The sequence below is a fragment of the Lissotriton vulgaris genome, chromosome 7 (assembly GCF_964263255.1).
Source record: "Lissotriton vulgaris chromosome 7, aLisVul1.2, whole genome shotgun sequence".
Taxonomy (NCBI): Eukaryota; Metazoa; Chordata; class Amphibia; order Caudata; family Salamandridae; genus Lissotriton; species Lissotriton vulgaris.
This window is the reverse complement of record NC_141695.1, coordinates 1,765,953,738-1,765,980,361: the sequence shown is the minus strand read 5'-3', so window position 1 is coordinate 1,765,980,361 and position 26,624 is coordinate 1,765,953,738. Positions and strand designations below refer to the sequence as shown.

At 44.2% G+C, this 26,624-nt stretch overlaps 1 protein-coding gene across 1 annotated transcript in view; it reads left to right on the top strand.

Annotated features, from left to right (window-relative positions):
• LOC147706622 (uncharacterized) overlaps window positions 1-26,624 on the top strand; it is a 182,268-nt gene that overhangs the window by 57,516 nt on the left and 98,128 nt on the right. Inside the window, exon 3 of the mRNA XM_086929106.1 lies at window positions 20,570-20,635. Within this exon, the coding sequence (XP_086785232.1) occupies window positions 20,570-20,635 (66 nt within the window). The remainder of the gene's footprint in view (window positions 1-20,569; window positions 20,636-26,624) is intronic.

The following is a 26,624-nucleotide window of genomic DNA, read 5'->3' as shown; positions in this document are numbered from 1 at the left end:
AAGGCTTTTCCTGTGATTGTAAATATTGCCCCTTTACAAGCAGCACTTTGCGTGAAAGGGGCTTTCTATGGGTGTTGCTGTGGGTGTTCCCATGCAACACCCATGGAACCAGACACATTTCTAGATTTACGTTGAATCGTAAATCTGGAAATGCCTCAGTATGCTACGCCACCCTAAGGGTGGCGTAGCGAGGCGCAACGAGGAGAAATGTTTCCATTTCTATACAGCTGTCAGACTTTTTTGCTGCAAATCTATTTTCAACCAAAACAGGTGATGGACAGAATGTGGATCAATGACACACATTCACCCCAGTCCAAAGATCTGGGCCCAAATCCATTGTTTTTTTGCACTCCACACCACCCTGGGTTAGACAATGGCGATATGCAAATCAGCTCTGACCCTGTGCCCCATGGGAACAGTCCAGTCCGAACTACAAAAGCCATGTCCTTCCCAGAACGGAATCAAGCATCCGAGGACCGGACCGGTTTCGAGGTAACACCTCTCATCAGCCCGGCTAGCTTGACTCCAGTGGTGTGGAGTGCCTGGGACCCACGTCTGAGCATCCCCAGCGCACTTATGGCGGCAATTGCAAACAAAACAGGTGATGGACAGAATGTGGATCAATGTCACACATTCACCCCAGTCCAAAGATCTGGGCCCAAATCCATTGTTTTTTTGCACTCCACACCACCCTGGGTTAGACAATGGCGATATGCAAATCAGCTCTGACCCTGTGCCCCATGGGAACAGTCCAGTCTGAACTACAAAAGCCATGTCCTTCCCAGAACAGAATCAAGCATCCGAGGACCGGACCGGTTTCGAGGTAACACCTCTCATCAGCCCGGCTAGCTTGACTCCAGTGGTGTGGAGTGCCTGGGACCCACGTCTGAGCATCCCCAGCGCACTTATGGCGGCAATTGCAAACAAAACAGGTGATGGACAGAATGTGGATCAATGTCACACATTCACCCCAGTCCAAAGATCTGGGCCCAAATCCATTGTTTTTTTGCACTCCACACCACCCTGGTTTAGACAATGGCGATATGCAAATCAGCTCTGACCCTGTGCCCCATGGGAACAGTCCAGTCCGAACTACAAAAGCCATGTCCTTCCCAGAACACCACTGGAGTCAAGCTAGCCGGGCTGATGAGAGGTGTTACCTCGAAACCGGTCCGGTCCTCGGATGCTTGATTCCGTTCTGGGGAGGACATGGCTTTTGTAGTTCGGACTGGACTGTTCCCATGGGGCACAGGGTCAGAGCTGATTTGCATATCGCCATTGTCTAACCCAGGGTGGTGTGGAGTGCAAATAAACGATGGATTTGGGCCCAGATCTTTGGACTGGGATGAATGTGTGACATTGATCCACATTCGGTCCATCACCTGTTTTGTTTGCAAATCTATTTTCAGCATTTGTGTACAGATGGGATTTGTCTGTGATAGGGACTGTCTCATCTTCATTGAAGATAATGTATGTATGCCCTGATAACCCAGGGGCAACCAGTCTTATCAGGTAGCGGACTTTTACTAGTGTCTGCAAGTGTTTTGAAGCTATCATGTCAGCTAGAACTGAACGTAGAGTGTCAGTATGTGTTTGAGTCCACTTGTTTGCTGTGAAATCTGGTCTGATTAAGTCATAGAAAGTTTTGACTCTTTCTGCTTTGTCTTGAATGTATGTTCTGCCGAAATTTAGAAATCCTAATATGAATTGTAAACCTTTCAGAGGGGGTATTAGAATTTTAGGAGGGGGTATTAGATTTACAGCCAGGCTTTTACCTTCACTTGACAGCTCATATCCCAAAAATAGAATCCTTAGATGGGCATTTTTTTATTTTTTGAAGTTTAATTTGTAGCCCAATCGGCACAACCAACAATTATGTCGTTCACCCTGCACAAGTGATCTGGTAATTCATCGTCCGCCAGATAAATATCATCTACATAGGACACTGCCTCTTCATCATTAGACTGTAATAGCTGTGATACCCTTGTCGACTGAAAATAGCCCGGGCTGTTCTTATAGGCTTGGGGCAGGCGACAAAACTGGCACTGAGTGCCAAAGGCAGAAAATCCTGTCAAACATCTGCTTTCAAAAGCTAAATTTTGGCTGAAGAATCCATTTGAGATATCGAATGTTGTTCATTATTTCTTCTGCACGATATAAGTCATCAATGCGGCGCTGTGTGCGTTCTGAACTACCAATGTTTTTGGCCATGTGTTCAAGTGTCTGTAATCTAAAACCAAACAATATGTGTTGTCAGATTTCACTATGGGAAATAAAGGGTAGTTCATTGACGAGGTGTAAGTTTCAATCACACCTTGGTATTCAAGTTGGTCTAAGATTTCTTGGACCTGTTTCCTTGCTTCATTTTTAATAGGGTACTGCTCTGTGGAGTTGGAGTAGTTTTCAATGGAATTTCGTTATGTTTGGACTTCACGTCCCACTACATGCGGTAACAAAGACGTTTATTTTTCTTGAGATGTCTCCCTCTGTTTGGAAATTAATTTCATGTAGTGTATGAGGGACACTCACTCTTGTATCAGGTGTATCCACCATGATATATTCATTCAATACTGCTGTCCCCAGAAATTCCTTCAGGATCTGGCATGCAATTGTTACTTCTGCCGCGAAGTCTAGCATTGTCAGAGCCCATTCCCTGTTCAACAGCTGAGTCTTCAGTAACCTGGGCATTTCTAATTTTTAAGCCAGCTACTTTTTTATTTTTGAATTCAGTCTTTGCTTTAGGTTGCTCTTCCTGTTTGATACTGAAATCTGAAGTGAAATGTGTCTCCCTTTTCCCCTTTGGTTGATCTTCAGTTTTTTTGTTCTGACCGTCCTTGCCTGTCCGAGCTTTTTGATGAACTCTGAAAGGAACGAAAGGAACGTGTATCAGTTTCCTGATACCTGTCAGGTTTCCTAATGTTATCATGATTTTTAAGGTTATACCTCTTTACAGAGGACTCCCGTTGGGGAGACCCACCCCTTGATCGTGAAGTGTTTCTGTTATTATTTTTAGGTTGACTATTATCCTATTTCTTTTTAGAAAAAGAGGTCCTTGCTTTGAGTTCTCTTTTTCAGAACTACTCACCGCTATTGGTTTCCCAAATGTGGCTCCCAAGCTATCTCTGCCTAATAAAGCATAGATGTTGTTAATAAGTTTTGTTAATGCCCACTCCTGATTTGCAGTAGTTATTTCTCCTAGGTGTTTACGTATAGCCACCACTGCTGCTTCCCCCTTTATGTTGCTCAGCATAATTGGTCAAAAATACCTATCAGTTTCATTCCCAAGTCCAGGTCAGGTCCTGCCCCGTACTCATTCTGTATCTGTTTTAATACTTCAGGAATAATTGATATGGTTGGGGTACCATGTATTCTAATGTAAACTGCAGCAAAGATTGTTCCCCATGAGTTACAATCCTCAATTGAAGGAACCATTCCCATTGGCAAGCAAATTGTTAAGATTCTGTGTTTTCCCTGCGGACCCGTACTGGGGAAATACTGCTTCCAGCTGTGTTATTTATTGAGCAATCGAGAATGGTACTTGATCCCTTCTTAATAAGAACGCACCTATTAATGCTTTTAGTGTTTGTGGACTAATATTGGTGTGGGCTGGGTCTGGACTATCACAGGTGGATCAATTCTCACATGTTGTAATGTGTGTGTTTGCATGACAAACTGGACATGTCTGTATAGCCTGACTACTTCTTTGTAAAGTGCACACACTTCCCCTGCTGGGAGTGTGTCTATATCAGGATGTGGAGTGTAAGCCGCTAAGACCAGCCATGTCGCTCCTCCCATGCTGAGCGGACCTAGTCTTATGACTGAAGTTCTGTGATTTAGGGCGACTTTAAACTAGTTTTTATGTTGCTGGTAAGTTAACAGAACTTTAATGTCCTCGTATGGGATGTATTCTTCTGGTGGATCCACTTCAATGTATTCATGGAATATGTGTGTCTGTGGATCTGCAGGGGGGAATTTTACCCAGGAATAGAATACCTCTGATCCGAACACCTTGTTTGCCTCAATCATGAAGGTAACATGGCCACCTGTTGCAGGTAATCCATGTTTTATTAATTTCAGAGTTATTGCCTGTCGGTAGTTTTCTGAAATGTTAGGAGCGTTAGCAAGTTCATCTCCTTCCTCACTTCCACCGCTATTTGCGGGTTCAGTCATTTTGGAATGAGAAGAAAGTAAAAAATGTTTAAGAGATAGGGTTCAGCACGATAGGGAACCTTTAGTCCTTACTAGCTTGTCTAAAACCTTCAACCAATACACAGGGTGTGCCTGCTCAGCTGAGGTGGATTAACCTTCCCACTTTAGGCGTTTCTGAAAAATGTGAGTAGGATTGTCTGAGAAAGCATGACTAAGGCTTCGGTGAGTATCTCCCCATTTAGTGTATATGGTGTGGATACAAAAATATTGGCTAATGCTGATGATGTGGCTATTATCACCTCCGAGCTGGATAGGGCAATGATTGAAGTTGAGACATTGGCTGAGCATTTTGGTTCATTTTCTGGTTATCGAGTGAACAGGGCATAAACCCAGATTCTAGTGAATAGGCATACCTCTGCTTTAGGTAGTAGGATTATGGAAGAGGATACATATTTAAGGAAACGAGTAAGATCTATGGTCGAAGATATCATAGATATAAATCTTACCCCCATAATTGGTAAAATTAAGAACAATATGTGGCACTGGGACAACTTAAAGCTATTTATAATCAGTAGATGTAACCTGATTAATATGATGATTCTGCCTAAACTGCTATATGTCTTTCGTACAATTCCCTTAGAAATACATAATGCATGGTTTATGCAGATTGAAAGGGAGGTTGCCAGATTTATATGGTCCTATAAGCAGGCATGTAGATCGAATATATTTCTATCTCTTCCTAGGGAAAGGGGCCGTCTTGGTTTACCCAATTTTAAATTATTTTATTTAGCAGCCTCTCTAAAATATTACTGGCCTTTATTTGGTGTCATGAAAAATTGTGCCTTCAATATTTGAAAACTTGATCGGTTCACAGGCTAATGGTTGCCTGTTAAAAATATATGAACCTAATTCTTTAAAAAGACTAAGGAAGAAAATAGGGATTGGCAGATTTAGCAGATATACTCCATTAATGGAGAATAATCAGATACCGGGGATAGTGGCAGACGAGTATCTACAGAGGTGGGAGAAAGCAGGGGTCTTTAGGATAGGCGATCTTTTGACTGGGGAACATTTTGCTTCTTTTGAAGTAGTTATGGCTAGATTTAATATTAAGTGCCCGGATTTTTTTTACGTTTTTACAAATAAGGGATTATCATTTCAAAAAAGCCGGTGGGGCAGTAGGGTTTTCAGTGATTCCATTGCTGGAATTCGTTACTGGCATATCTGGTTCGTCAATCTCACCGTTGTATAGCATATTGCTGGAGGGTGTAACAGACGATATTGAAAAGCACTCTTTGTATTGGCAGGCCAGGGTGGATGTGGCAGACTCGTGTTTCCTCAAATCAATAGAAATGGCGAATGTGGTACTATGCACGGCAAGCTTACTGGCCCAAAATTCTAAGACTCTTTTTGAGCTATACATCACCCCGGCAAAAATTGTTAAATGGGGTGGTACGGATGGGACCCAGTGCGTAAGGTGTAATAGACATGGGGCGGATATGACTCACATTTTTCTACATGCTCTAGCTTAGATATATTAAGAGGCAAAGTCTCAGGCTTTTTGCAATATGTTTTAAAAAAGAAGTTCAGTTGTCTCCTCAGCTTATGCTACTAAGGGTAACTGCTCAAGACGATTCTAGCAGTGAGTTTTTATTCATAGGTATGTCTGTGCTTAGATTATGCATCACCTCAGCATGGATAGATCATTTACCTCCAACCTTTTTGCAATGGAAAGCCCGGTTTCTACATATATGTAACTTGGAAAAAGCACTTTACGAACAAAAAAGGTGGAAAGGAAGAACTAAAGGGCTTAAGATATGGAGCCCGCTTAAAGATTGGGTGGAGGGATTAAGGTAGAAGAGTTAGCTTTGACTTTCATTTTAAGCTAAAAAAAAAAAAAGAGAAAGCATGACTAAACTACTCAGAGTTTACAGTTAACATAAGAACCGAAGCAACCAATGGTGGTGCCATGTCGGATTGTTTCTAGGCCCCCCAGGACCCGCACATTTTGGATGATCTAAACTGAATACAGACACTGGGCATCCCCACAGGATGGGTCAGCTGTTAGACCTGCTAGCTGTACAGTGCCACAACAACCCCCTGTACTATACAATGTAGTAGGTAGTTTCTGACAACCGCTGAACATGACAACCCTGATTCCTCAGGTATCGTGGAAACAATACAGTATCTTTCCCTCAGTCACTCATTTTTTTTTGTAACATCGTTTTTATTGCAGCACCAAAATAATTGTACAGACAATATAATTACGATATATCCAGTAAACATAGCAGGAAGGCACATTATCAATTCTTTCCCCTCACCATGCCAGGCACGTCTCCAGGTAGAAGACTAAGCAGCCATCGCACTGAGTCCATTCCCCGCTTCATAGTTTAATGTCCATAGTTACATTCACAGGAAGACGTGGACTGCTTTTGAAATTTTCGCCCCTCCCCCACCCCCATCAACCACCCCCCCCCCCAACTTCCCTCAGGCCCGAACTCCCCCCCCCCCCGGGGACAGCGCTGTTTAAGAATCCCAGTAAGATTAAGGTCTGGTGTGTGCAAGGAGGACCTATACATTCACTAAGGTGTGCTCCTAGGTGCGCTAGTGGGGTCAGCTGCAACCGAGTCCTCATCCTCCCCCTCCTCCTCATCGTTATCCTCCCGGAGCGCCTGTACCATCATTTCCCACGCTGTCGCCCTCTCCATGGCTTTCTCATCATCTGTCCTCCTAGCCATCTGGTACCTCAAAGTGCTTTATAGGGCATAGATAATCCCTAGATCAGAATCTGAACAAAACAAAACAAAGGACCCTCCACAACAATCAAATAAATGTGTGCTGAAACAGCGAGTTATACAAAAATTCTTCAATCTTTTTATTTTGATTATAGTATATTTGTTTGTTATTATTATCCTTTGTATAAATTTCATTTACTTATTTATTTCATTTTCCACATTTTTTAAAAAGAGACATTTGTATATAATACATAATGTTCAAACACAAGCAAAAAATTGGTTATTTACAGCTAAAGACGCACAGGGACAATAAGTGAAAACAGAAAAATTACATAACCACAATTTCAAAAAACAAATTAACCCAGTGATATACGAGATATTCAGTCGTTGGAATAATTGGTGAAGGCAATGCGGTTGAATGGAACTACGCGTGTTTCGGCCTGAGGCCTTCGTCAGGTGACCGTCATTCGTACATTTTATATAAACAGAAAAAGTGATATAACCTAAAAAAACAGAACAAAGACAAAAGATGTAGATGTATCAACAGCTCATGCACACACATTAATTTCAGCTATTTACAATACAGTTTCTGTTTCTGTATTCGAGGGTCTATAGCATCTACAATACGGATCTATATATATATACAATGTTAACATCTTAGTGCAACCACTCAATTTAAATTAAGGCCAGACCATCTAGTTTTTTACTTCACACATGCCAGGTTACCTTATGGATGATCCTTGTTCCATATTAGCTAAACTAAGTATACTTATATAGCATGATCACTTAAAGAGTACACATTTTTGTTACATTCCTAACTATGATAGTTTTTCTGTAAGGTTCCCAGACCAACAGCTCCATATTAAAAATTAATGCTCAGGAAAGAAAAGAATCAAGAAAGCAAGATAGATATAGGTGTAGATAAAGTACCTATACAATAACCCTAAAGTTACCCTTACTAGTGAAAAAGGATACACCCATTTTTACTTACATAATAAATGACAAGTTGACGAATCAACACAGAGACTTCGCTTCCTATGGCGACAGTTTTAATTTCATTACTATCAGGTCTGATATGCTGAAAAATAGACATACGATCTTTTTTAGATATTAATGTCCAACCATATACTTTTTAGCATTATCTTAACTGCTCTATATTAATGATGTACCTGATTTCTTTCTGCAAAATGACTTTCTATGCACTTAGTCACGTGTTGATTTAAGTGAGTTTGGTCAATTGACAATAGAAACGAGTCCTTAGAATCTTTTTTCCAGTAGTCTGACTCTGAATTAATGAGAGCAAAAAAGAATTATTATTTATGTCAATTCACCTATCCTTTATTTTAATTTAGCGTCTGTTCATACTGTATAGATTTAACTACACTAAGGCCTATGGCGAATTTATTTTAAAAGGGGGAAATATAACATGTATATAGATAACGCCAATAGTAGATGATTGTGAATATGGCTAGATAACTGCACGCATTACATCAAAAAAAGAAGCATCGACCGATCAGAACCCCCGTCCAAGCCCACGAGAGTCCAAAGACGAAGGTATGTTTTAAACCCAAGCGAAATCGTTTTGGCTTGACAAGATCGTAGCCTTAGATAAGTCATTTAAACTACAATAGTGGTTTCTTTCTATTTTCCCAACAGTGTTTATATTATAAAATATTTTCATCCAGCACATGTGCCGGCGTCACTACATTAAGGTAATGATTTTTAGAAAACATGATTAGAGAGGTGATTTACAGCATCACTATGTTTAGTACAATAATGTTGCTTTATTTGTTTAGTGCATATCTACTACAAAGAAACAGATTACGATTTTTGACATCTTCTGCGGGAATATAATCAGAAAAATAAGATGTTGCCCTGAAAAATTTACAAATAATAATCGTCGGACATCCGAGGTAGGAATCCATTCCCTACAAAGTGTGAGACTTTATGAGACCTTTTTTTGATGTAATGCGTGCAGTTATCTAGCCATATTCACAATCATCTACTATTGGCGTTATCTATATACATGTTATATTTCCCCCTTTTAAAATAAATTCGCCATAGGCCTTAGTGTAGTTAAATCTATACAGTATGAACAGACGCTAAATTAAAATAAAGGATAGGTGAATTGACATAAATAATAATTCTTTTTTGCTCTCATTAATTCAGAGTCAGACTACTGGAAAAAAGATTCTAAGGACTCGTTTCTATTGTCAATTGACCAAACTCACTAAATTCAACACGTGACAAAGTGCATAGAAAGTCATTTTGCAGAAAGAAATCAGGTACATCATTAATATAGAGCAGTTAAGATAATGCTAAAAAGTATATGGTTGGACATTAATATCTAAAAAAGATCGTATGTCTATTTTTCAGCATATCAGACCTGATAGTAATGAAATTAAAACTGTCGCCATAGGAAGCGAAGTCTCTGTGTTGATTCGTCAACTTGTCATTTATTATGTAAGTAAAAATGGGTGTATCCTTTTTCACTAGTAAGGGTAACTTTAGGGTTATTGTATAGGTACTTTATCTACACCTATATCTATCTTGCTTTCTTGATTCTTTTCTTTCCTGAGCATTAATTTTTAATATGGAGCTGTTGGTCTGGGAACCTTACAGAAAAACTATCATAGTTATGAATGTAACAAAAATGTGTACTCTTTAAGTGATCATGCTATATAAGTATACTTAGTTTAGCTAATATGGAACAAGGATCATCCATAAGGTAACCTGGCATGTGTGAAGTAAAAAACTAGATGGTCTGGCCTTAATTTAAATTGAGTGGTTGCACTAAGATGTTAACATTGTATATATATATAGATCCGTATTGTAAATGCTATAGACCCTCGAATACAGAAACAGAAACTGTATTGTAAATAGCTGAAATTAATGTGTGTGCATGAGCTGTTGATACATCTACATCTTTTGTCTTTGTTCTGTTTTTTTTAGGTTATATCACTTTTTCTGTTTATATAAAATGTACGAATGACGGTCACCTGACGAAGGCCTCAGGCCGAAACGCGCGTAGTTCCATTCAACCGCATTGCCTTCACCAATTATTCCAACGACTGAATATCTCGTATATCACTGGGTTAATTTGTTTTTTGAAATTGTGGTTATGTAATTTTTCTGTTTTCACTTATTGTCCCTGTGCGTCTTTAGCTGTAAATAACCAATTTTTTGCTTGTGTTTGAACATTATGTATTATATACAAATGTCTCTTTTTAAAAAATGTGGAAAATGAAATAAATAAGTAAATGAAATTTATACAAAGGATAATAATAACAAACAAATATACTATAATCAAAATAAAAAGATTGAAGAATTTTTGTATAACTCGCTGTTTCAGCACACATTTATTTGATTGTTGTGGAGGGTCCTTTGTTTTGTTTTGTTCAGATTCTGATCTAGGGATTATCTATGCCCTTGAAGTTTGCTACACCCCCTTTTTTCTCTACATAGTTTACCTTCCCTACGAGTAGCTAACTGAGTACATTGTAGGGGCCCCCGTTTTCCCATTGACCTCAAAGTGCTTTCACAGGCTGCCCACCTCAGACATTCACCATACCATCGTTTATACGTGGGTCCCACTTTCGATTTCCAATTCCTTGTTATTTCCCTCTTTGCCAGGATCAGCCCCAAATTCATAAATCGGCTGGTATTCTTATTTTTGGACGTGTGTGGAAACCAATGTAGTACCCCCACTGCTTTGGTGTATTGTATCTCCCTATCTGTAGCATTATTCAGGGCCCTCCCAACCTCCTGCCAGTATTCCCCCAAGGTAGGGCAATCCCACAGCATGTGACCCAGATCCGCCCCAATTGTGTTGCACCTGGGACAGGCCGCCTGTTCCACCCCAAAGTACTGCAGTATTTTCCCTGGCGTGAGGTATGCCCGATGAATAATATAAAAGTGTATGAGTTGGAACCTAGCGTTCCTTGAGCTTTTCCGCGCCCTCCGCAATAATTGACCCCAAGTTGCGTCAGGGATCTCCATTTGGAGGTCCAGTTCCCACTTAGCTTTTAAAGCTGCGAGCGGCTGCAAGGCCTCCCGCAACATTCTGGAGTAGAGACAGGTTACCGCCTTAAAGGTCCCGGCCGCCATCATTGTATATTGGCACGCCATGGATGTCGCAGGTTCCTGCAATCCCTCTCCCCAGTGGTCTTGCATGGCGCCCGTTATCGCCGCATGCAACAAGTAATCTCCTCGTGGGAGGTCGAACCGCTCCTGCAACTCCTGAAATGGAAGCAATGCACCGTCCTCATACAAGTCGCCTAGCATTTGAACCCCAGCCTCTTCCCAGCCTAGTAATCTCGACCAGTCCCCACCATGAGGCAGGGCTGTGACCATTCCCAGCGGAATTTCGGGAGCATACATGCGGCGGACACCCGCTCGTTTGCACGCCCGGTTCCAACAAAGTCGGAATGTCTGTTCCTCCACTGTCAAATCTCTAAGCAATAGCTTCTGATGCAGCGTGATGTATGCCAGCACATGCCGCGGGGTGCCCTCATCTCTAGAATGCTCTGGGCCTCGATACACCCTCGTGACCTCCTGAGTGAAAGTCTGCAGTTGAGCCGCCAGATAATAGCCTTCGAAATCGGGCACCGCCATGCCTCCCTCATCCTTGGGTCACAAGAGGGTATCCAGCGCGATTCGTCGCCTGCCCGTGCCCCATAACAACGCTATGGTCAATGATCTCAGGCGCCGAAAGACGGAGCCCGGAACCCATATCGGAAGAGTCCTAAAATAATATAATAACCTAGGCAGAGCCACCATCTTAAGCAGGGAGACCCGACCAGCTAGTGAGAGTGGGCGAGTGGCCCAGAAGTCCATACACCCTCTCAGGGCAGTAATACAGCGATTAATATTGCCATCCAGCATATCCGCTGGGGTATGGAAGATATAAACGCCGAGATAATGCAGACAATGTGGTTCCCATCGGAGTTCCTGCGCCGTGAGAGGGCACGGCTCTCCCTGTCTCAAAGGGTATAGACAAGATTTGGGCCAATTGACCCTCAAGCCCGACAGCTGCCCGAATGACTCCAGCAAACGTCTCGCCCCCAGCAACTCTGCTTCCGCATCGGCCAAGAACATCAGTAGGTCGTCCGCATATAATGAAATGACATGCGGCCTGGCCCTGTATACCAGCCACACCTGGCTTCCGCTGCAAAAGGCTCCATTGCCAAAGCAAACAAGAGGGGAGAAAGGGAGCACCCCTGCCTAGTGCCGCGTCGTACCGGATATTGCTTCGAGATCAATGAGCCCACTCTGACTCTAGCTGTGGCTTCTGTATATAGGACTCTGGTCCAGTTGATATAACCGTCCCCTAGCCCGAAACGCCTCATCATCTCATACAGATAGTCCCATTCAAGACTATCGAAGGCCTTCTCGATGTCTATAGAGAGCACGAATGGAGTAGCGTCTTCCGACAACCGAGCCGCCATCAGCCTCGTCAGCCTGCGGATATTATGGGTAGTGTTACGTGTCGGGATAAAGCCACATTGATCCTTGTGAATCAGCCCCGTCATGTGAGTCAACAATCTATTTGCTAGGATTTTGCTCAGGATCTTGTAATCCGTCGTGAGCATAGATAATGGACGGTAGGACGAGAGGGCATCGCTCACTCTGCCAGGTTTCAGCCACGGGATCATAAGGGCCTCGCACATGGAGCTCGGGAGTCTACCTCGTGATTGCGCCTTATTATAAACCAATTGCAGTTGCGGAGCCAGATACTCCAAGTATTTGCTATAAAACTCTATCGGAAGACCGTCAAGCCCTGGAGTTTTATTTCTAGCCATCTGCTTCACTGCACTCCCTATCTCTCCGATCGTTATAGGCCGACCCAGCTCCTCTGCTTCCGATTCCTCTAACTGTGGTAGCTGCAACCCTTCGAGAAAGGTACCCAATTCTTCCGCCCGCCCGCTCTCATATAAACTCTCATAGTATGCCCTAAACCTATCCAGGATCCCGGCTTGGGTGTGGCAAAGCCCCCCCCCCCCTTCCGCCTGAATCGCCATGATCGGAGCGCCCGCCTGATCGGGTTGGCAAGCCACGCCAGCATCGACCCCGCCTTATCACCCTCCGCATGCGCCTTCGTCATATACGCCTTGTGGTCGAAGCTACGCAGCCGCTCCAACTCCACCGCTAGCGCTTCCCTGGCGCCACTAATCCCCTCCTGGAGCTCAGGGTGATTCGGGCGTTCCCTCTCCTCCCTCAATCGTCTCTCTGCTCTCTCGAGATCATCCAGCAAAGTTTTACGAGCCCCTGCAGTGTTCCCAATACAGTGACCTCTGACCACCACCTTAAACGCGTCCCACTCCACAGCTCTAGTAGAGGCGGAGCCACTTTTCTCCTCAAAGTAACGTGCTACTCGCTCCCCCAAGGCATCCCTAAAGAGCAAATCATCCAAGGTATCAGGTTGCAGCCGCCATGTTGGTACACAGTTGATCTCCACCATCCAGTTCAGGGACAACAACAAAGGGTTGTGGTCCGACAGCGTGCGGGCCAAATACTCCGCGCTACCCACTGTTGAGAGCATATGCGACGAGCACAGAAACGCATCCAGTCTAACATGCAGGTCATGTAAAGTTGAATGAAAGGAGTAATCCCTCGTGGTGGGGTGTAGTGCTCTCCAGGCATCCCCCAGGTCCCAGCTCTCCTGCCAATCCAATCGGCGCTTCGCTACCCTGTGTGCTGGGGAGGCGTGCAGTGGGGGATGAGATCTATCCAAATCAGTATCCACCACCGAGTTAAAATCCCCCCCATGAGCATCGGCCCTGCCAAATAACTCGCCAGTTTGCCCGAAAGTGCTGTTAGGAAAGCGGACAAATCTACATTTGGGGCATATACACTGCAGAGAGATACGACCCGGCCCCTGAGTCTCCCCTCTATAGCCACAAATCTGCCCTCAGGGTCCACCACCGTTTTAGTGACCTGGAAAGGAACCCCTGCCCGTATCCAAATCAATGCCCCCCTCGCAAAGGCCGAATACGTTGTGTTAAAGAGCTGCCCCCTCCACATCCTTTGTAGCGCTATTCCCTCCTGCTTGGTGAGGTGCGTCTCTTGCAGAAAAGCTATATGCACACCCCTACGCTTTAGATATGCGTGAACCTTGTGTCTACGCACCATAGTATGGAGACCCCGCACATTCCAGGTCACACATTTCAAAGCCCCCGTACTAGCCATATCCTCTTGCACACACAGATAGAACAATAAGAGCTATCGACCATGCGCTTTTGCCAACAACGTGCTGCCCCCCCCTCCCACTCCAAACAAGTGAACCCCCCAACCCCCCAAAAACAACCTGAGCATCCCCAACTACTCTCGGTTCCAACCCCCCCAGCTCAAATATTAGGAGTTAAGAGGGATTTCCAGGACTAGGTAGCCCTCCACTCATTCAATCACAAAACACAGAAACCTAGTCCCAAAGGCAATACTTGTTATAAATCTATGGGCATGCTTGGATTTGTCAATAGATCATTCCAATGGCTCTCCTAAAAATAGAAGTAGGTGTCATGCTCAAGATACTTGCCAAAAGTAGTTAGTAAAAGTAGCCACTCTCTGATGAGTCTAACACTAGACAACACAGTACTAACATTCACTAGAAAGACGACATTTGAAAAAATGTGTGAATAGCTAGAGGACACCTCACGGGCGCACCACCAATGGGGCTCCTGGTTGGTACTCACCAGGTTAGCCCTGTTCTCATCATCGGTGTCCACTAGCTTAACGCAAACGTGTCCGACTCCCAAAAGTAAAGAGACAGTGAATGGTGCAGTGTACACAAACTTATATGTGATAAGGACTAACAACATTCAACATATAACAAAACATATACTGTGCATGCAAGAATCAAGAACCTTTTTATTTGTATCCTCTTGTCTGCCACAGTAAACATATAACCTTAAAAGAGGAGAGAAGCGAATACTACCTATCGATTCGCAGTGAGTTGAAAGCGAATCGATAGGTAGTATTCGCTTCTCTCCTCTTTTAAGGTTATATGTTTACTGTGGCAGACAAGAGGATACAAATAAAAAGGTTCTTGATTCTTGCATGCACAGTATATGTTTTGTTATATGTTGAATGTTGTTAGTCCTTGTCACATATAAGTTTGTGTACACTGCACCATTCACTGTCTCTTTACTTTTGGGAGTCGGACACGTTTGCGTTAAGCTAGTGGACACCGATGATGAGAACAGGGCTAACCTGGTGAGTACCAACCAGGAGCCCCATTGGTGGTGCGCCCGTGAGGTGTCCTCTAGCTATTCACACATTTTTTCAAATGTCGTCTTTCTAGTGAATGTTAGTACTGTGTTGTCTAGTGTTAGACTCATCAGAGAGTGGCTACTTTTACTAACTACTTTTGGCAAGTATCTTGAGCATGACACCTACTTCTATTTTTAGGAGAGCCATTGGAATGATCTATTGACAAATCCAAGCATGCCCATAGATTTATAACAAGTATTGCCTTTGGGACTAGGTTTCTGTGTTTTATGGTCCAACCCCCCCCAGGACAGGCCCCCCCGGAATTGGAAGCGAACCCATCCAAACTATCACAACCAACTATCCCCTCAAAGAAAGGCACTATTATTCGCAGTCTCCACTGCGATGACCGTAAGGGCCAGTAGGGCGCGGACCGATGCCGAGAGAGTACGTTAAAACAAATCAATCCCGCATATCCCGCCCCATGATCCCCCCATAACAGACTCACGAAGTCCCACACAGTCGCAAACTGCGCTCACGGGCACAGCGCCCCAGTGTCTGACCAGCAGGCCGCTCCTCAAGTCCAGTGGTTCATGCTTCGACTATCTCCCCAGACGTCTGAGGCGTCACTATAGGGCCCTTGGCTCCACCATATTCCGAAAGTCCCGTCTCCGACCCCGTGCCCTGCTCTTCAGAGTCCGTGCCCCTCCCGAACTGGCTTCTGGTCGTGCCAGAGAGGTCCACAACCGCCTGTAGGGCCGCCTTTCTCTCTGTCTCCGTCTGTGACACAGATGGCTTTCCAGTTCTCCGGCGATTTTTACGAATCTGTTGCGACTTCCTGATCGGCTGTGTCTCCCTAGCCTCCTCCGCCCTGGCCTTAGCTCCGTCCGTTCCAGCTTTGTATGTGTCCCACCAGGCCCAAGCATCCGCCGAGGTAGTGAAAAAAAGCGACTTGTCGTCCACCACAACTCTCAGCTTCGCTGGGAAAAGAAGAGAGTATTTTAAGCCCTCTCCACGGAGCTCTCGCTTGAGGGACAGGAAGTTGGCCCTGAGTCTTTGGGTCTCAAAAGTGTAGTCCGGGAACATGGTGACTCTGTTGTTGTCTACTTGAAAGGGTCCCGCTTCCCTCGCCCTCTGTAGTAGCCAGTCCCGATCTCTGTAGTGGAGCAGCTTGATCACCACTGGGCGAGGCGGCAGGCCCGGGGCCGGAGGTCGAGCTGGAACCCTGTGGGCCCGTTCCAGGGAGAAGAAAGGAGATAGTCCCTCCGGCGCCACCTCAGTGCGCAGCCAATTATCGAGGTATCCCACCATGTCATCACCCTCAATTTTTTCCGGTAGGCCCACGAGGCGAACATTATTGCGCCTACTCCTCTTTTCCGCATCCTCGGCCCTCCTCTCCAACACCTTCAGCCTGTCTAGAGCATCTGCCATCTGAGCTTTCACTGCTGCGTGGTCCAGGGCCAATTCCTGAACAGTGATCTCCATTGTCTTGACTCTGCCTTTAAGTTTGTCATGATCCGCTTTCAGGAGGCCCAAGTCCGTCGCCACCTGGGCGATGTCCTGCTGCAGGGCATCTTTCGTGGTCGTGATGGCCTCCAGTATACGGTCCTGCATGCGCTGGAGAGCAGACTGGTCGCGATCCGCTCCATCCACCACCTCTGTTTCAGCCGCTCCGTCCCCCTTCCCTTTCGGTTTCACCATCTTGGCTGCGGCCGGCACCAGTCCCTTGGGTCCCTTTGTCCCCCTCGCTGTCTCCGCACTGCAGAGCCCCGCCACTGGATAACTCCTCGGGCAATAGGATCAGAGATCTAGGATACCCGTAGGGCACTGGACTCTGCTTTCCCTCAGTCACTCATGCTAGCTTTTCTCAGAATACATAGAATGACGATTGGAATGGCTTCAATAAGTATTTATTGGTCAAGCATCAGTCTAGTATGAAACATGTTAGCTGCGCCAATCAAAATACAGGAGCAGACAAACGTAATCGCTAGAACCAATATCGTAAAATGTTGATACATTACTACCATAATGCTAATAAGATGAATACAAATATATTACATAAATCAATAACCTTGGCGTACTCCCACGATGTGTATCCTACCTAACCGTGCCTAGCCTAGAGGTGTAGATGAAGCATATATGTATAAGCAAAGTGCTCAGCCACCCCCCCGGGGGGAGGTTGGGGGTGCCGCTGAGCTCTTTGCCGGGGCCGATTTTCGGCCGATTTTGTTACAGGGCAGATTTTGCAGCTATGCTGCATAAACGGCCCTGCAACAAAAACGTCCCCAAGGGGCTCAAAACCGGTCCCCACCCGTGCAGCGCACCGGGGGATTGCCCAGTGCCCGCAACGGCCAGTCCGGTCCTGTGTATAAGTGCTAGGACATGTCCTAATGGAGCCAAGAATTCCTCGGGAAAGTGCTAATCCCTCACCTGATGGTTCTGAATGAAGGGTCCCTTCTCTGCATCAAGGATGACACCCCGCAAGGGATATCAGATCTCTGCCTGTCGCAGGATCAGCCTGCAGAGTCTTGGTGCAGCCTGGAAGGAATTCTTCCTCTGTCTTGGTAAGGGGGATTGAGAGTCTTTTATACTAAAGTGGTCACTCCGGTATCTTTCTAGAATCAATATGTGTTGAAAACATTCGCTAATCCCCTGCCAATCCTTTTCTAAACAAACATGAGCATATGCAGCCGGCTGTTGGTACGTCAGGTACAGGGATTAAGATATAAAAGCAAGAGCCGATGCCAGAGAGACAGAAGTAAGCTACTGGTTAAAAGGTCAGCTGTGTAATGCCGTTATGTCGTGTGGATGGGGCAAAATGTACGTAATCGGTATGTACATGAAGGAACTAACCTAAGGGACATGACAAACGTCTTAGTCGACAACTCTCCATTACTCTTGGGTAGAAATGTGTTGCATAAATACATACACTATATATTCCTTCAGCATATATTTACTAGGATAATTTCGAATTGGATTGAAAATTTGGAGTGTTAATGCTTAGAGTAGGCAATTAAAAGGCAAATGTTATGTAGTAAAAGTGTTTTGACTGTTTGAAGTAAGTGACAATTTGGCAAAGTTTATTTACCCCACTGTATGTAATGTCTCAACGTTTAAGACATAATATCCATCTTTTAAAATTCAGAAGTTTGTAACTATTGATGGATTTCTTTCTGAATAATTATATTAAATACACAAGATTAAGGTGGAGAGTAACCATCTCCCCACAACATTTGTTACTCCAAGGTCATTGATGAGGGGTGGTGAGGATTTTGTGATTCCAGATAAGGTCACATGTGTCAGTTTATTCTCTTCAATACTTGAATCTTTGTTAGATATCCAAGGCATTGTCTGATACCTTGTGGTAATCCTCTGCCAGCGACGAGGGAGACCTGGGCTGACTGACAAGAGGAGGAGTCTTTGGAGGATTTCAGATTCTGAAGAGAGCTTTACATGGAAGAGTGAGATTTTTAAAATCAGAGAAAAACATGCCCAAAACCACAACAGAGAATATGGTAAACACTTTGTGCATCAGTCGTATGCAAGTCTCTTTTGACCAATTACTAAAAATCATTACAATCACGGAGAATAAAAGTAACAAGTCTTAAAGCAGAGTCATCAAAAATAATTTTTGACCAGATGCATTACACATTTCAAGATAATTCAAGGATGACATACCGTACTGGACCATTGATATCACATGAAACATCATAAAAGTAGTATTTCGTCCATTTCATTATGTAACCACTCTATATAATAATAATAAAAACTTCCATGCGTTCAATCTTCGCCGCCTGGCCCAGCCGAGTAATTGAAGTGCCTTTGTGCAATCCCTTCGAACTAGCTATACTTGATATGGACATCATATATAATAATAAATAATAAATTAATATAAAAGGCCTCCATGTCTCTACTCAAATCTTAAAAGCATTTTATTAGGATAATTTGCCAGGAAACCTATGTTTCAGAACAACTTTCGGAAACTATCCATTGGGGGACTCATTGATAAATTCAAATAAATATCATTAAAAAGTTTAAAAAGCCTATGTGCCTTCGTTTTTACTTTTTTTTTAAAGGAGCAAGTTAAGAATAGAAATATTTGACTAATTTTGGGTAGATTGGTCAACTTTAATATCTGGTTGTAATGAACTTTACTAATTACAAACAGTAGGGTTGTACCCTAACTGACACCCATCTTACACCAGTGCAATAGCAAGACTAATACAACAACAAAGCTATCAATAAAACCATTTATTATTCCTGTAACACAGGCAAACATAAGCCTGGGTCAGTTTCTTCTCAACTATAAGGATGAACTTAACAAAATGGGTTGTTATAGCAGAGGTATTCTCTAAGATGTACGATATAGTTGCTTTGCAGCACGTTCTTATTCCTATTTCCTTAAAAATGGGTTTTAACAGTGTTTGCCTCTCTTGTCCCAATCTAGAGCAAATACATACAATATGCAATAGGGTTTCATTGACACAACCACATAATCTGCAATTTTGTGTTTGCCAATGTTGTACCCATCTCGGAGTCACATCCTTTGTTGGATAGCGGCAACATCTTAACATAAGATATCTATCCCTTAAAACCTGTTGGGAGGTTAAATAGGGTTGGGGCTTGGTTTTATTATACCGTTAATTAACCAACCTAGCATCCTTTTTTGCAATTGCCTCCTTATCCAATAAAAATTATAAAAAAATAGTTGATTGATTCAACATCTGCTTTAAATCAATGTTGTTCCTATCCAAGTGTTCCAAAGACAGGAACTTAAAAGTGTTTAGGCTCCCGTTAAATAGGATCTCCAAGCACTAGCATAGACTTTATTTATTATTTCTTGCCAACACGAGTTGACAACAGAGTCGGATTCTGATAGATAAAATGAAAATAGACATTTTAGAAATGTGGATTGTCTCACCAGAGTGTGGCTTATTAGGCCAACCTCTAGTCTGTCCTTGAGACTGTTCTAGGAGAAGGGCAGTAAATTCATACCTATAGTCACTTGGCAACAATCCAGGACAAATTCTCCTATGATGAAAGTTTTCAGTGGGACAATTTGAGCAAGTGGATGAAGAAGTATGTCTGTAAAAAAACATTCATTTCCCAGGTGAGCAGATAATGACACCTTCTTGCGGAAGCTGGTGCAGCCACCGTAGATGATTGGTGATGAGACCCATTGTGACTCCCTTGTGTGACCAACCATACACCTGAACTGTGAAGACTCCTTAGATATGATTACTTGTTGAGAAAGGTTTCAGTATGTCATTGACACAACTGTTGCAGATGTTAATCAGAACTGTTAGGTTGGATAGAGGCTAGACCCTTTAGTTGGGCCAACAATGATTGATGGAAAGGAGGAATGCTTTTTATGGAGCAGCAAAATTGCTTCCAAGGATAAGAAATCAGAGGGCCTGGTGATGCATTTCGCAATTAAGTGCTCAAAGGATTCATGGATTGAATTTCTGATTGCTTTGTAGCGCCTGAAGCTGGTGGAAATAAGATCCGGACCTCCACCCCGATGATCGTCTCCATTCCAGAGAGAGGTAGGTCAGAATGAAGTTTGGTGTGAATTACTTGTGTAACAAGGGTTGTGTGTTGCATATTATAGGTGATTGTCATCGGTGAAGTATGAATTTCATGTCTCCTTTGGTGACTGACAAGCACTGAGCTGGACCTGTTAGTATGAGGAGCAGCACCCAACACCCAAAATGTAGGCACTCTGATATTCAGATCACCCCAAATTTTACTTTAGCGGTTCCGCTTCAATCCTCAATCTATCAATAAAGAACCTCATCCTCATTATCACACCTAACATTAATCTAGCCAAGTATAAATAATTAACTGGGATCCTTCAGTAACTGAGTTCTAGATCAGGAATATTTAAAGGGTTTTATTACAAAATCTCAAAATCAAGGGGTACAGAGTAATGCAAAATATGCTGTGAAGTCTCAAATGCATAATACATAGTCAGAAATCCAATCCAATTATTTTAAGTCCCAAATGAACAGCTAAATTATAAGTGGAGAGGACAGAGTCCCTGGTAGAAAAGGAAAGTCATCTCATTATAATTGATATAATTACAAAGGAAACCAACAGCATCTCCGGCAGAAAAGTAAAGGCCTCCCAATAAATTGACATAGCCTCTACTAGACAGGAACGTCTTCTGGATCACCTCAAAATACGGAGTTTTTATACACAATTTCAGAGCAATCAAACCCTCTGCTGCCTGATCTTGCCCCCCACTACCCTGCGGCCAACCCCTTTTTTTGCTATTTGGGGTATATCATGCTTAGGCTTCCATACATTTTTGTCCACATAAGGTATGCATGCCTGTAGGAAAGTAGACTCAGCTTTTATGGTTACCCCCACTTTTGGCCTAGTGTTAAGCTGTTTCTGACTAGTCTGAGGGGTCCCCCATGCGGTGAAGCATGTATTATGGCACCCATGAGAGACCACTCAAACTGTGACTACAGGACTGCCATTGCAGCCTGTGTAAGCTGGTGCTAGTACCACTTACGGTAGATTTAGGTTTCCCTATATCTAAGGTCACTGCGCTTAAAACCCCTAAAGCAGTCCTTTTAATCCTGTAGGCAGGGTGCTCGGTTCTTAGTGTGAGGGTGCCCCTGCTTGAGCGGGATACCCCTATAAAGTTCGTAGTCAATTTTACCGGGTTGTAAGTGCATCAGCCCTTATGATATGAGGGGCCATGCGTCATTACACAATGACCATCTCTAAACTGACTGTAATGAACCTTGTCATGTTTGGTATCAAACATGTTGGAATCATACCTCCCACACCGTGAACGGTGTGGGATTTATGATTTCAGGCACTGTAAAGCTCCTCCATGAGGCCCTCAGTGATCCCGGTACCAGTCTTCCAGAACCAGACAGCGACCAGAGACATGTTTCTGCCCTTCTGCTGCTGAGCCAAGCTCGAGCAGGGGAAGGCAGAACAATAGATATCCTGTCACATGGAGGTATGACCACCTCCCAGATGGGATTTAGTGTGTTGGGGCAGGGTGGGGGTGCTTACCAGCACCACTGAGACTGATTGAAGAGCACACTTGATGCCCTCCTTGCATACTCCAGTTCAAACCAGTTCAGAGAGCTGTTGACTCCCACTCTGTCGTGAAACTGGACAAAGGACATTGGAGTAACCTCCCCACTGTCCAGCCCCTCCTCAGGGAGGGACCCCTGAATGTTCCAAACCCTTTCCTTAGGGTGCTTAATGGTTTACCTGTGATTTGTTGTGGGACAAGATCCAGATCTGACACCACTTCTGCTGCGATCGTCTGGGCACTCTGCAACTGGGAAGACTAATGCTGCTCCTGGTCTCATAGTCCTGTTTGTCTGCTGGAAAATCTGTGCCTGTGCTTCAAACAGGATCCTCCCAAGGCTTGTGGACATCCAAGACACCTGACGGAATCTCCCTTGAAGTGATCTGCAGGCACCGCAACAAATCTGACCAGTCTGCTGATCCTGGGCTCCCACTGACTCAGAAAGGCTCCACAACACAGGTGGTCGTTCTTCAACTCCATCAAGGCCTGCACTGTCTTCTCACTGAGGTTGAGGCCAGTATCCCTCTCTGGAACCGCAGGAACTGACCAATGTTCACCACTTCAACTTGTCATTGCAAATGCTTATTGGCTCTCTAACTCAGAGATCTTTGGACTCCAAGTAGCCTCAACCTCAATCAACTCCTGTGACCAAGGTATTCCTCCTCACCACATCTCTTGCACTGTGGACCTGCGTCTTTGTCAAACTGCTAGAGGTCTTCTTGCGACTCCAGTGCCTCCGTCCTGTGGGTCCTCTTGAGGGTCTTCTTTGACTCCAGTGGTATCCCCTGATTGCTCGGGCCTACTCTGATTCCCCTGCTTGTTGTGAGTCTCTTGGACCTTGCTGATCCTGACACCACCTTTTTCCGCTTACCAAGTTGTTTGCAGTTGCCAAGGCTTGTTGGTGTTCCAGACGGACACCGACCCTTAAACTCTCGATATCTGATGTGGGTCAGCTTGTGAACAGCTCCTGGTCTTCCACAGCATTGCCTGGTGCACACAACTGCAGCTCCAAGGTCACTGTCAACTCTCCTGCAACACCCGATATAGGTGGCATTTGTCATCCGTGCCTCCTGGTCACTCCTGAGTGGCATGAACTCTATCCCCTCTGCTTGTAGGTACTTCTCATCATGAATCCACCTTTGGGTTCTACCGGGCAATTTCCCCTTCTTTTCCAGCGGCATCTTCCTGAAGTTCTCCATTGAGTTTGACAGCGGTTTCAACGCCACTTCGCATCTATGCACCCGTTTTCCCTGATGTAGGTATTGTGGTTCCTAGGGTATCCATGGATTGGGTGGCTCCTCAAGGTTTTGTCTTCCATTGTGATTTTTTATGGTCCGCTGGGAAGTGTCCTTCTTCTTTAAAATGGCAACTGCGACTTACCCATTTACTTGAATTGAGCATGCGGTCATGTTCCCACACTGCACACAGCCTCCGTGGGGTACCTGGTTACTTACCTTGGGTGGTTCCTTGGGTCCCTAGCACTTCTACGTCTTCTAGGTATAGTCTTGACTTGAGTTGTGGTTCACATCCCACTATTTTAGAATATGGATTGGTCTCCCCCTGGCGACCACTGTGTATTCGTGCTACTTACCTGTTTTATTTGCAAAGTATTGTGTGCATTGTGTAATTCTCCGGGTTGGAGATGTTTTATGCGTTAGTGAGTGTGTTATAAGAAATATCTATTTTTATAAATAAATTGTGTGGTTCTTTTTCATTTAATCCATAAAAGTAAGATTACTTTCTGGTAAAACAAACTGCTTTGCACTCCTTCTGGACTGAGCCTGGAGGCTATTCTCCAAAGCTACCACTTAAAGAGCTTTCTAAGGTTGTCTAAGACCACTAAAATTACAATAAGGGATGTAAGGATTAGTGCCGGGTGCTACACTTCTATAAGTGAGCACCATATACTAAGCCAGCCTCCTATATTAGTCTGCAGCGATTGAGATTAAAGACTGCATTGTTTTACCAGCTGATCTTGGTGTGGAATCATCGAAAAACAATCACTAATATTAAGCACATACAAGACAGCTCAGAATCGGTACATTCTACTGAACTTAGAGTTGAGTAGTTAAGAGTCTGGCACAACCCTTTCTCCAACCTCAGGGAGTTTAGCCTCCAGGAGGGTAGGTAGGTGCAACACCTCACCACACCCAGAGCCATGTCTTTAGTTGGGAGACCAGTGTACCTGAGTCTACTAAGTACAGTGGTCTAAAGTTCCAGGAACTAAGGACCCTGTGTAGCCTTAGGAAGATAAAGACAGGTTGCAACCCCACCATGAAGCTGCTCTTTGAACTGCTGCAGCAGGATGACAAACATCCAGGAGGAACAGATGAACAGGCTCATGTGGGTGGAGATACTCTCGGAGAGGGAGCACCATTGGTTCTCCAAGTGACCTCAAATCAGAGTATGGGCAGCTGGAATCAAATGAGCCCAACCTGCAACCCTCTGACCCCTCGGGGAATAGGTGAATAGTGCAGATGGCAAATAGGACATTCCCTCTGTTCCCCCTCGGAGGGTTCAGAACAGATCAAGGCGGTCTAGGTCCTCCTCTATAGAATCCAATGCTTCAGGCACTTCCATAGGGACCTCGATATCTAGTAAGAGGGACAACTCTTTGGAAAGTGAATGCCAAATGCTCAAACTTGAGAATGCTAGGATCAGACAAGAGCAGTTATCGCTTGAAAAAGAGTCCCAGGAAGTACAGAAGAATGGGATGAAATTGGGACTAGAGTCCCATGGCAGCAGCAACAGTGCCCCTAGATTCAGAGAAAGTCATTTTGACAATAGGAACCTAAGCAGGATAGTTCCTCCTTACCAGGAGAGGGATGATATCCATAAATGGTTCACTGCTTTGGAGAGGGCCTGCAAGGTTCAGAGGGTCCCTCAAGAGCAGTGGGGCTGTCATGTGGGTCTTCTTTGCTAACAAAGGTAGAGATATGCTCCTTGCTGTTAGAGAAGAGGATGCTGACAATTACTCAGTACTGAAGAGTGCTCTCATAGATGAGTTTGGATTAACCACTGAACTGTATAGGACTACGTTCAGAGACACCCAGAAGCACACACCCAGGACTGGGTAGACTTTGTAGACAGCGCTATTATTATTATTGGGATGTTGATTGTCCAAAGGCCAAGAAAACTTCTACTACCACTGCTCCTAAGGTACCTGCTCCCTCTCCCTTATTGCCACACCATCGCGGTTTCAACGGAGGACCAGGACTACTTGTCCCAGTGTACCCTGCGGCTCTTCTGCCTGCCTCCAACGATGCTCACCTGGGTCAGGAGGCCCTTTAAATATCGAGCGGCTCTCCCGCAGCGCGGGAAGAGAACGGGCATGCCTGGGGCATCAGAGCCCGGAAGAGACTGGGCTGGGCCATACCCCTGACAATTGTGTCACTGCCCCTCGCTGATTACACTCTCACTGGCCGCCCACCGAGGACTGAGTACTGTGGATTAAGGTACTGTCGGCTTATCCCTACCATCCGAATTGCAGAACTGTTGTAGTTGTATCATTTGACTGGGGTTTGTTAACTTAAAGTGCCACGCATTAGTAGCCCTGAGCCCACTAATGAACAATGAACTATGCACCAGTGGAAGAGCACTAAGAACAATAATTGACATTCGACTATGCACCAGCGAAAGAGCGCTTCGCCCAGTAATTGAACAATGGACTGTGCACCAGTTGAAGAGAGCTAAGCCCAGTAATAGACAATGGACTATGCACCAGTGGAAGAGCGCTAAGCCCAGTAATGAACAATAGACTATGCACGAGTGGAAGAGCGATGAGCACAGTAATAGACAATGGACTATGCACGAGTGGAAGAGCGATGAGCACAGTAATGGACAATGGACTATGCACCAATGGAAGAGAGCTAAGCCCAGTAATGGACAATGGACTATGCACTAGTGGAAGAATGATCAGCCCAGTAATGGACAATGGACTATGCTCCAGTTTAAGAGTGCTCAGCCCAGTAATGGACAATGGACTATGCACCAGCGGAAGAGCGATGAGCCCAGTAATGGACAATGGACTATGCATCAGTGGAAGAGCGCTTAGCTCAGTAATGGACTATGCACCATCATGGAGAATAAAAGCAACAAGTCTTAAAGCAAAATCATCAAAAATAATTTTTGACCAGATGCATTACACATTTGAAGATAATTGAAGGATGACATACCGTACTGGACCATTGAAATCACATGAAACATCATAAAAGTAGTATTTCGTCCATTTCATTATGTAACCACTCTATATAATAATAATAAAAACTTCCATGCGTTCAATCTTCGCCGCCTGGCCCAGCCCAGTAATTGAAGTGCCTTTGTGCAATCCCTTCGAACTAGCTATACTTGATATGGACATCATATATAATAATTAATAATAAATTAATATGAAGAGCCTCCATGTCTATATCTCTATTCAAATCTTAAAAGCATTTTATTAGGATCATTTGCCAGGAAACCTATGTTTCAGAACA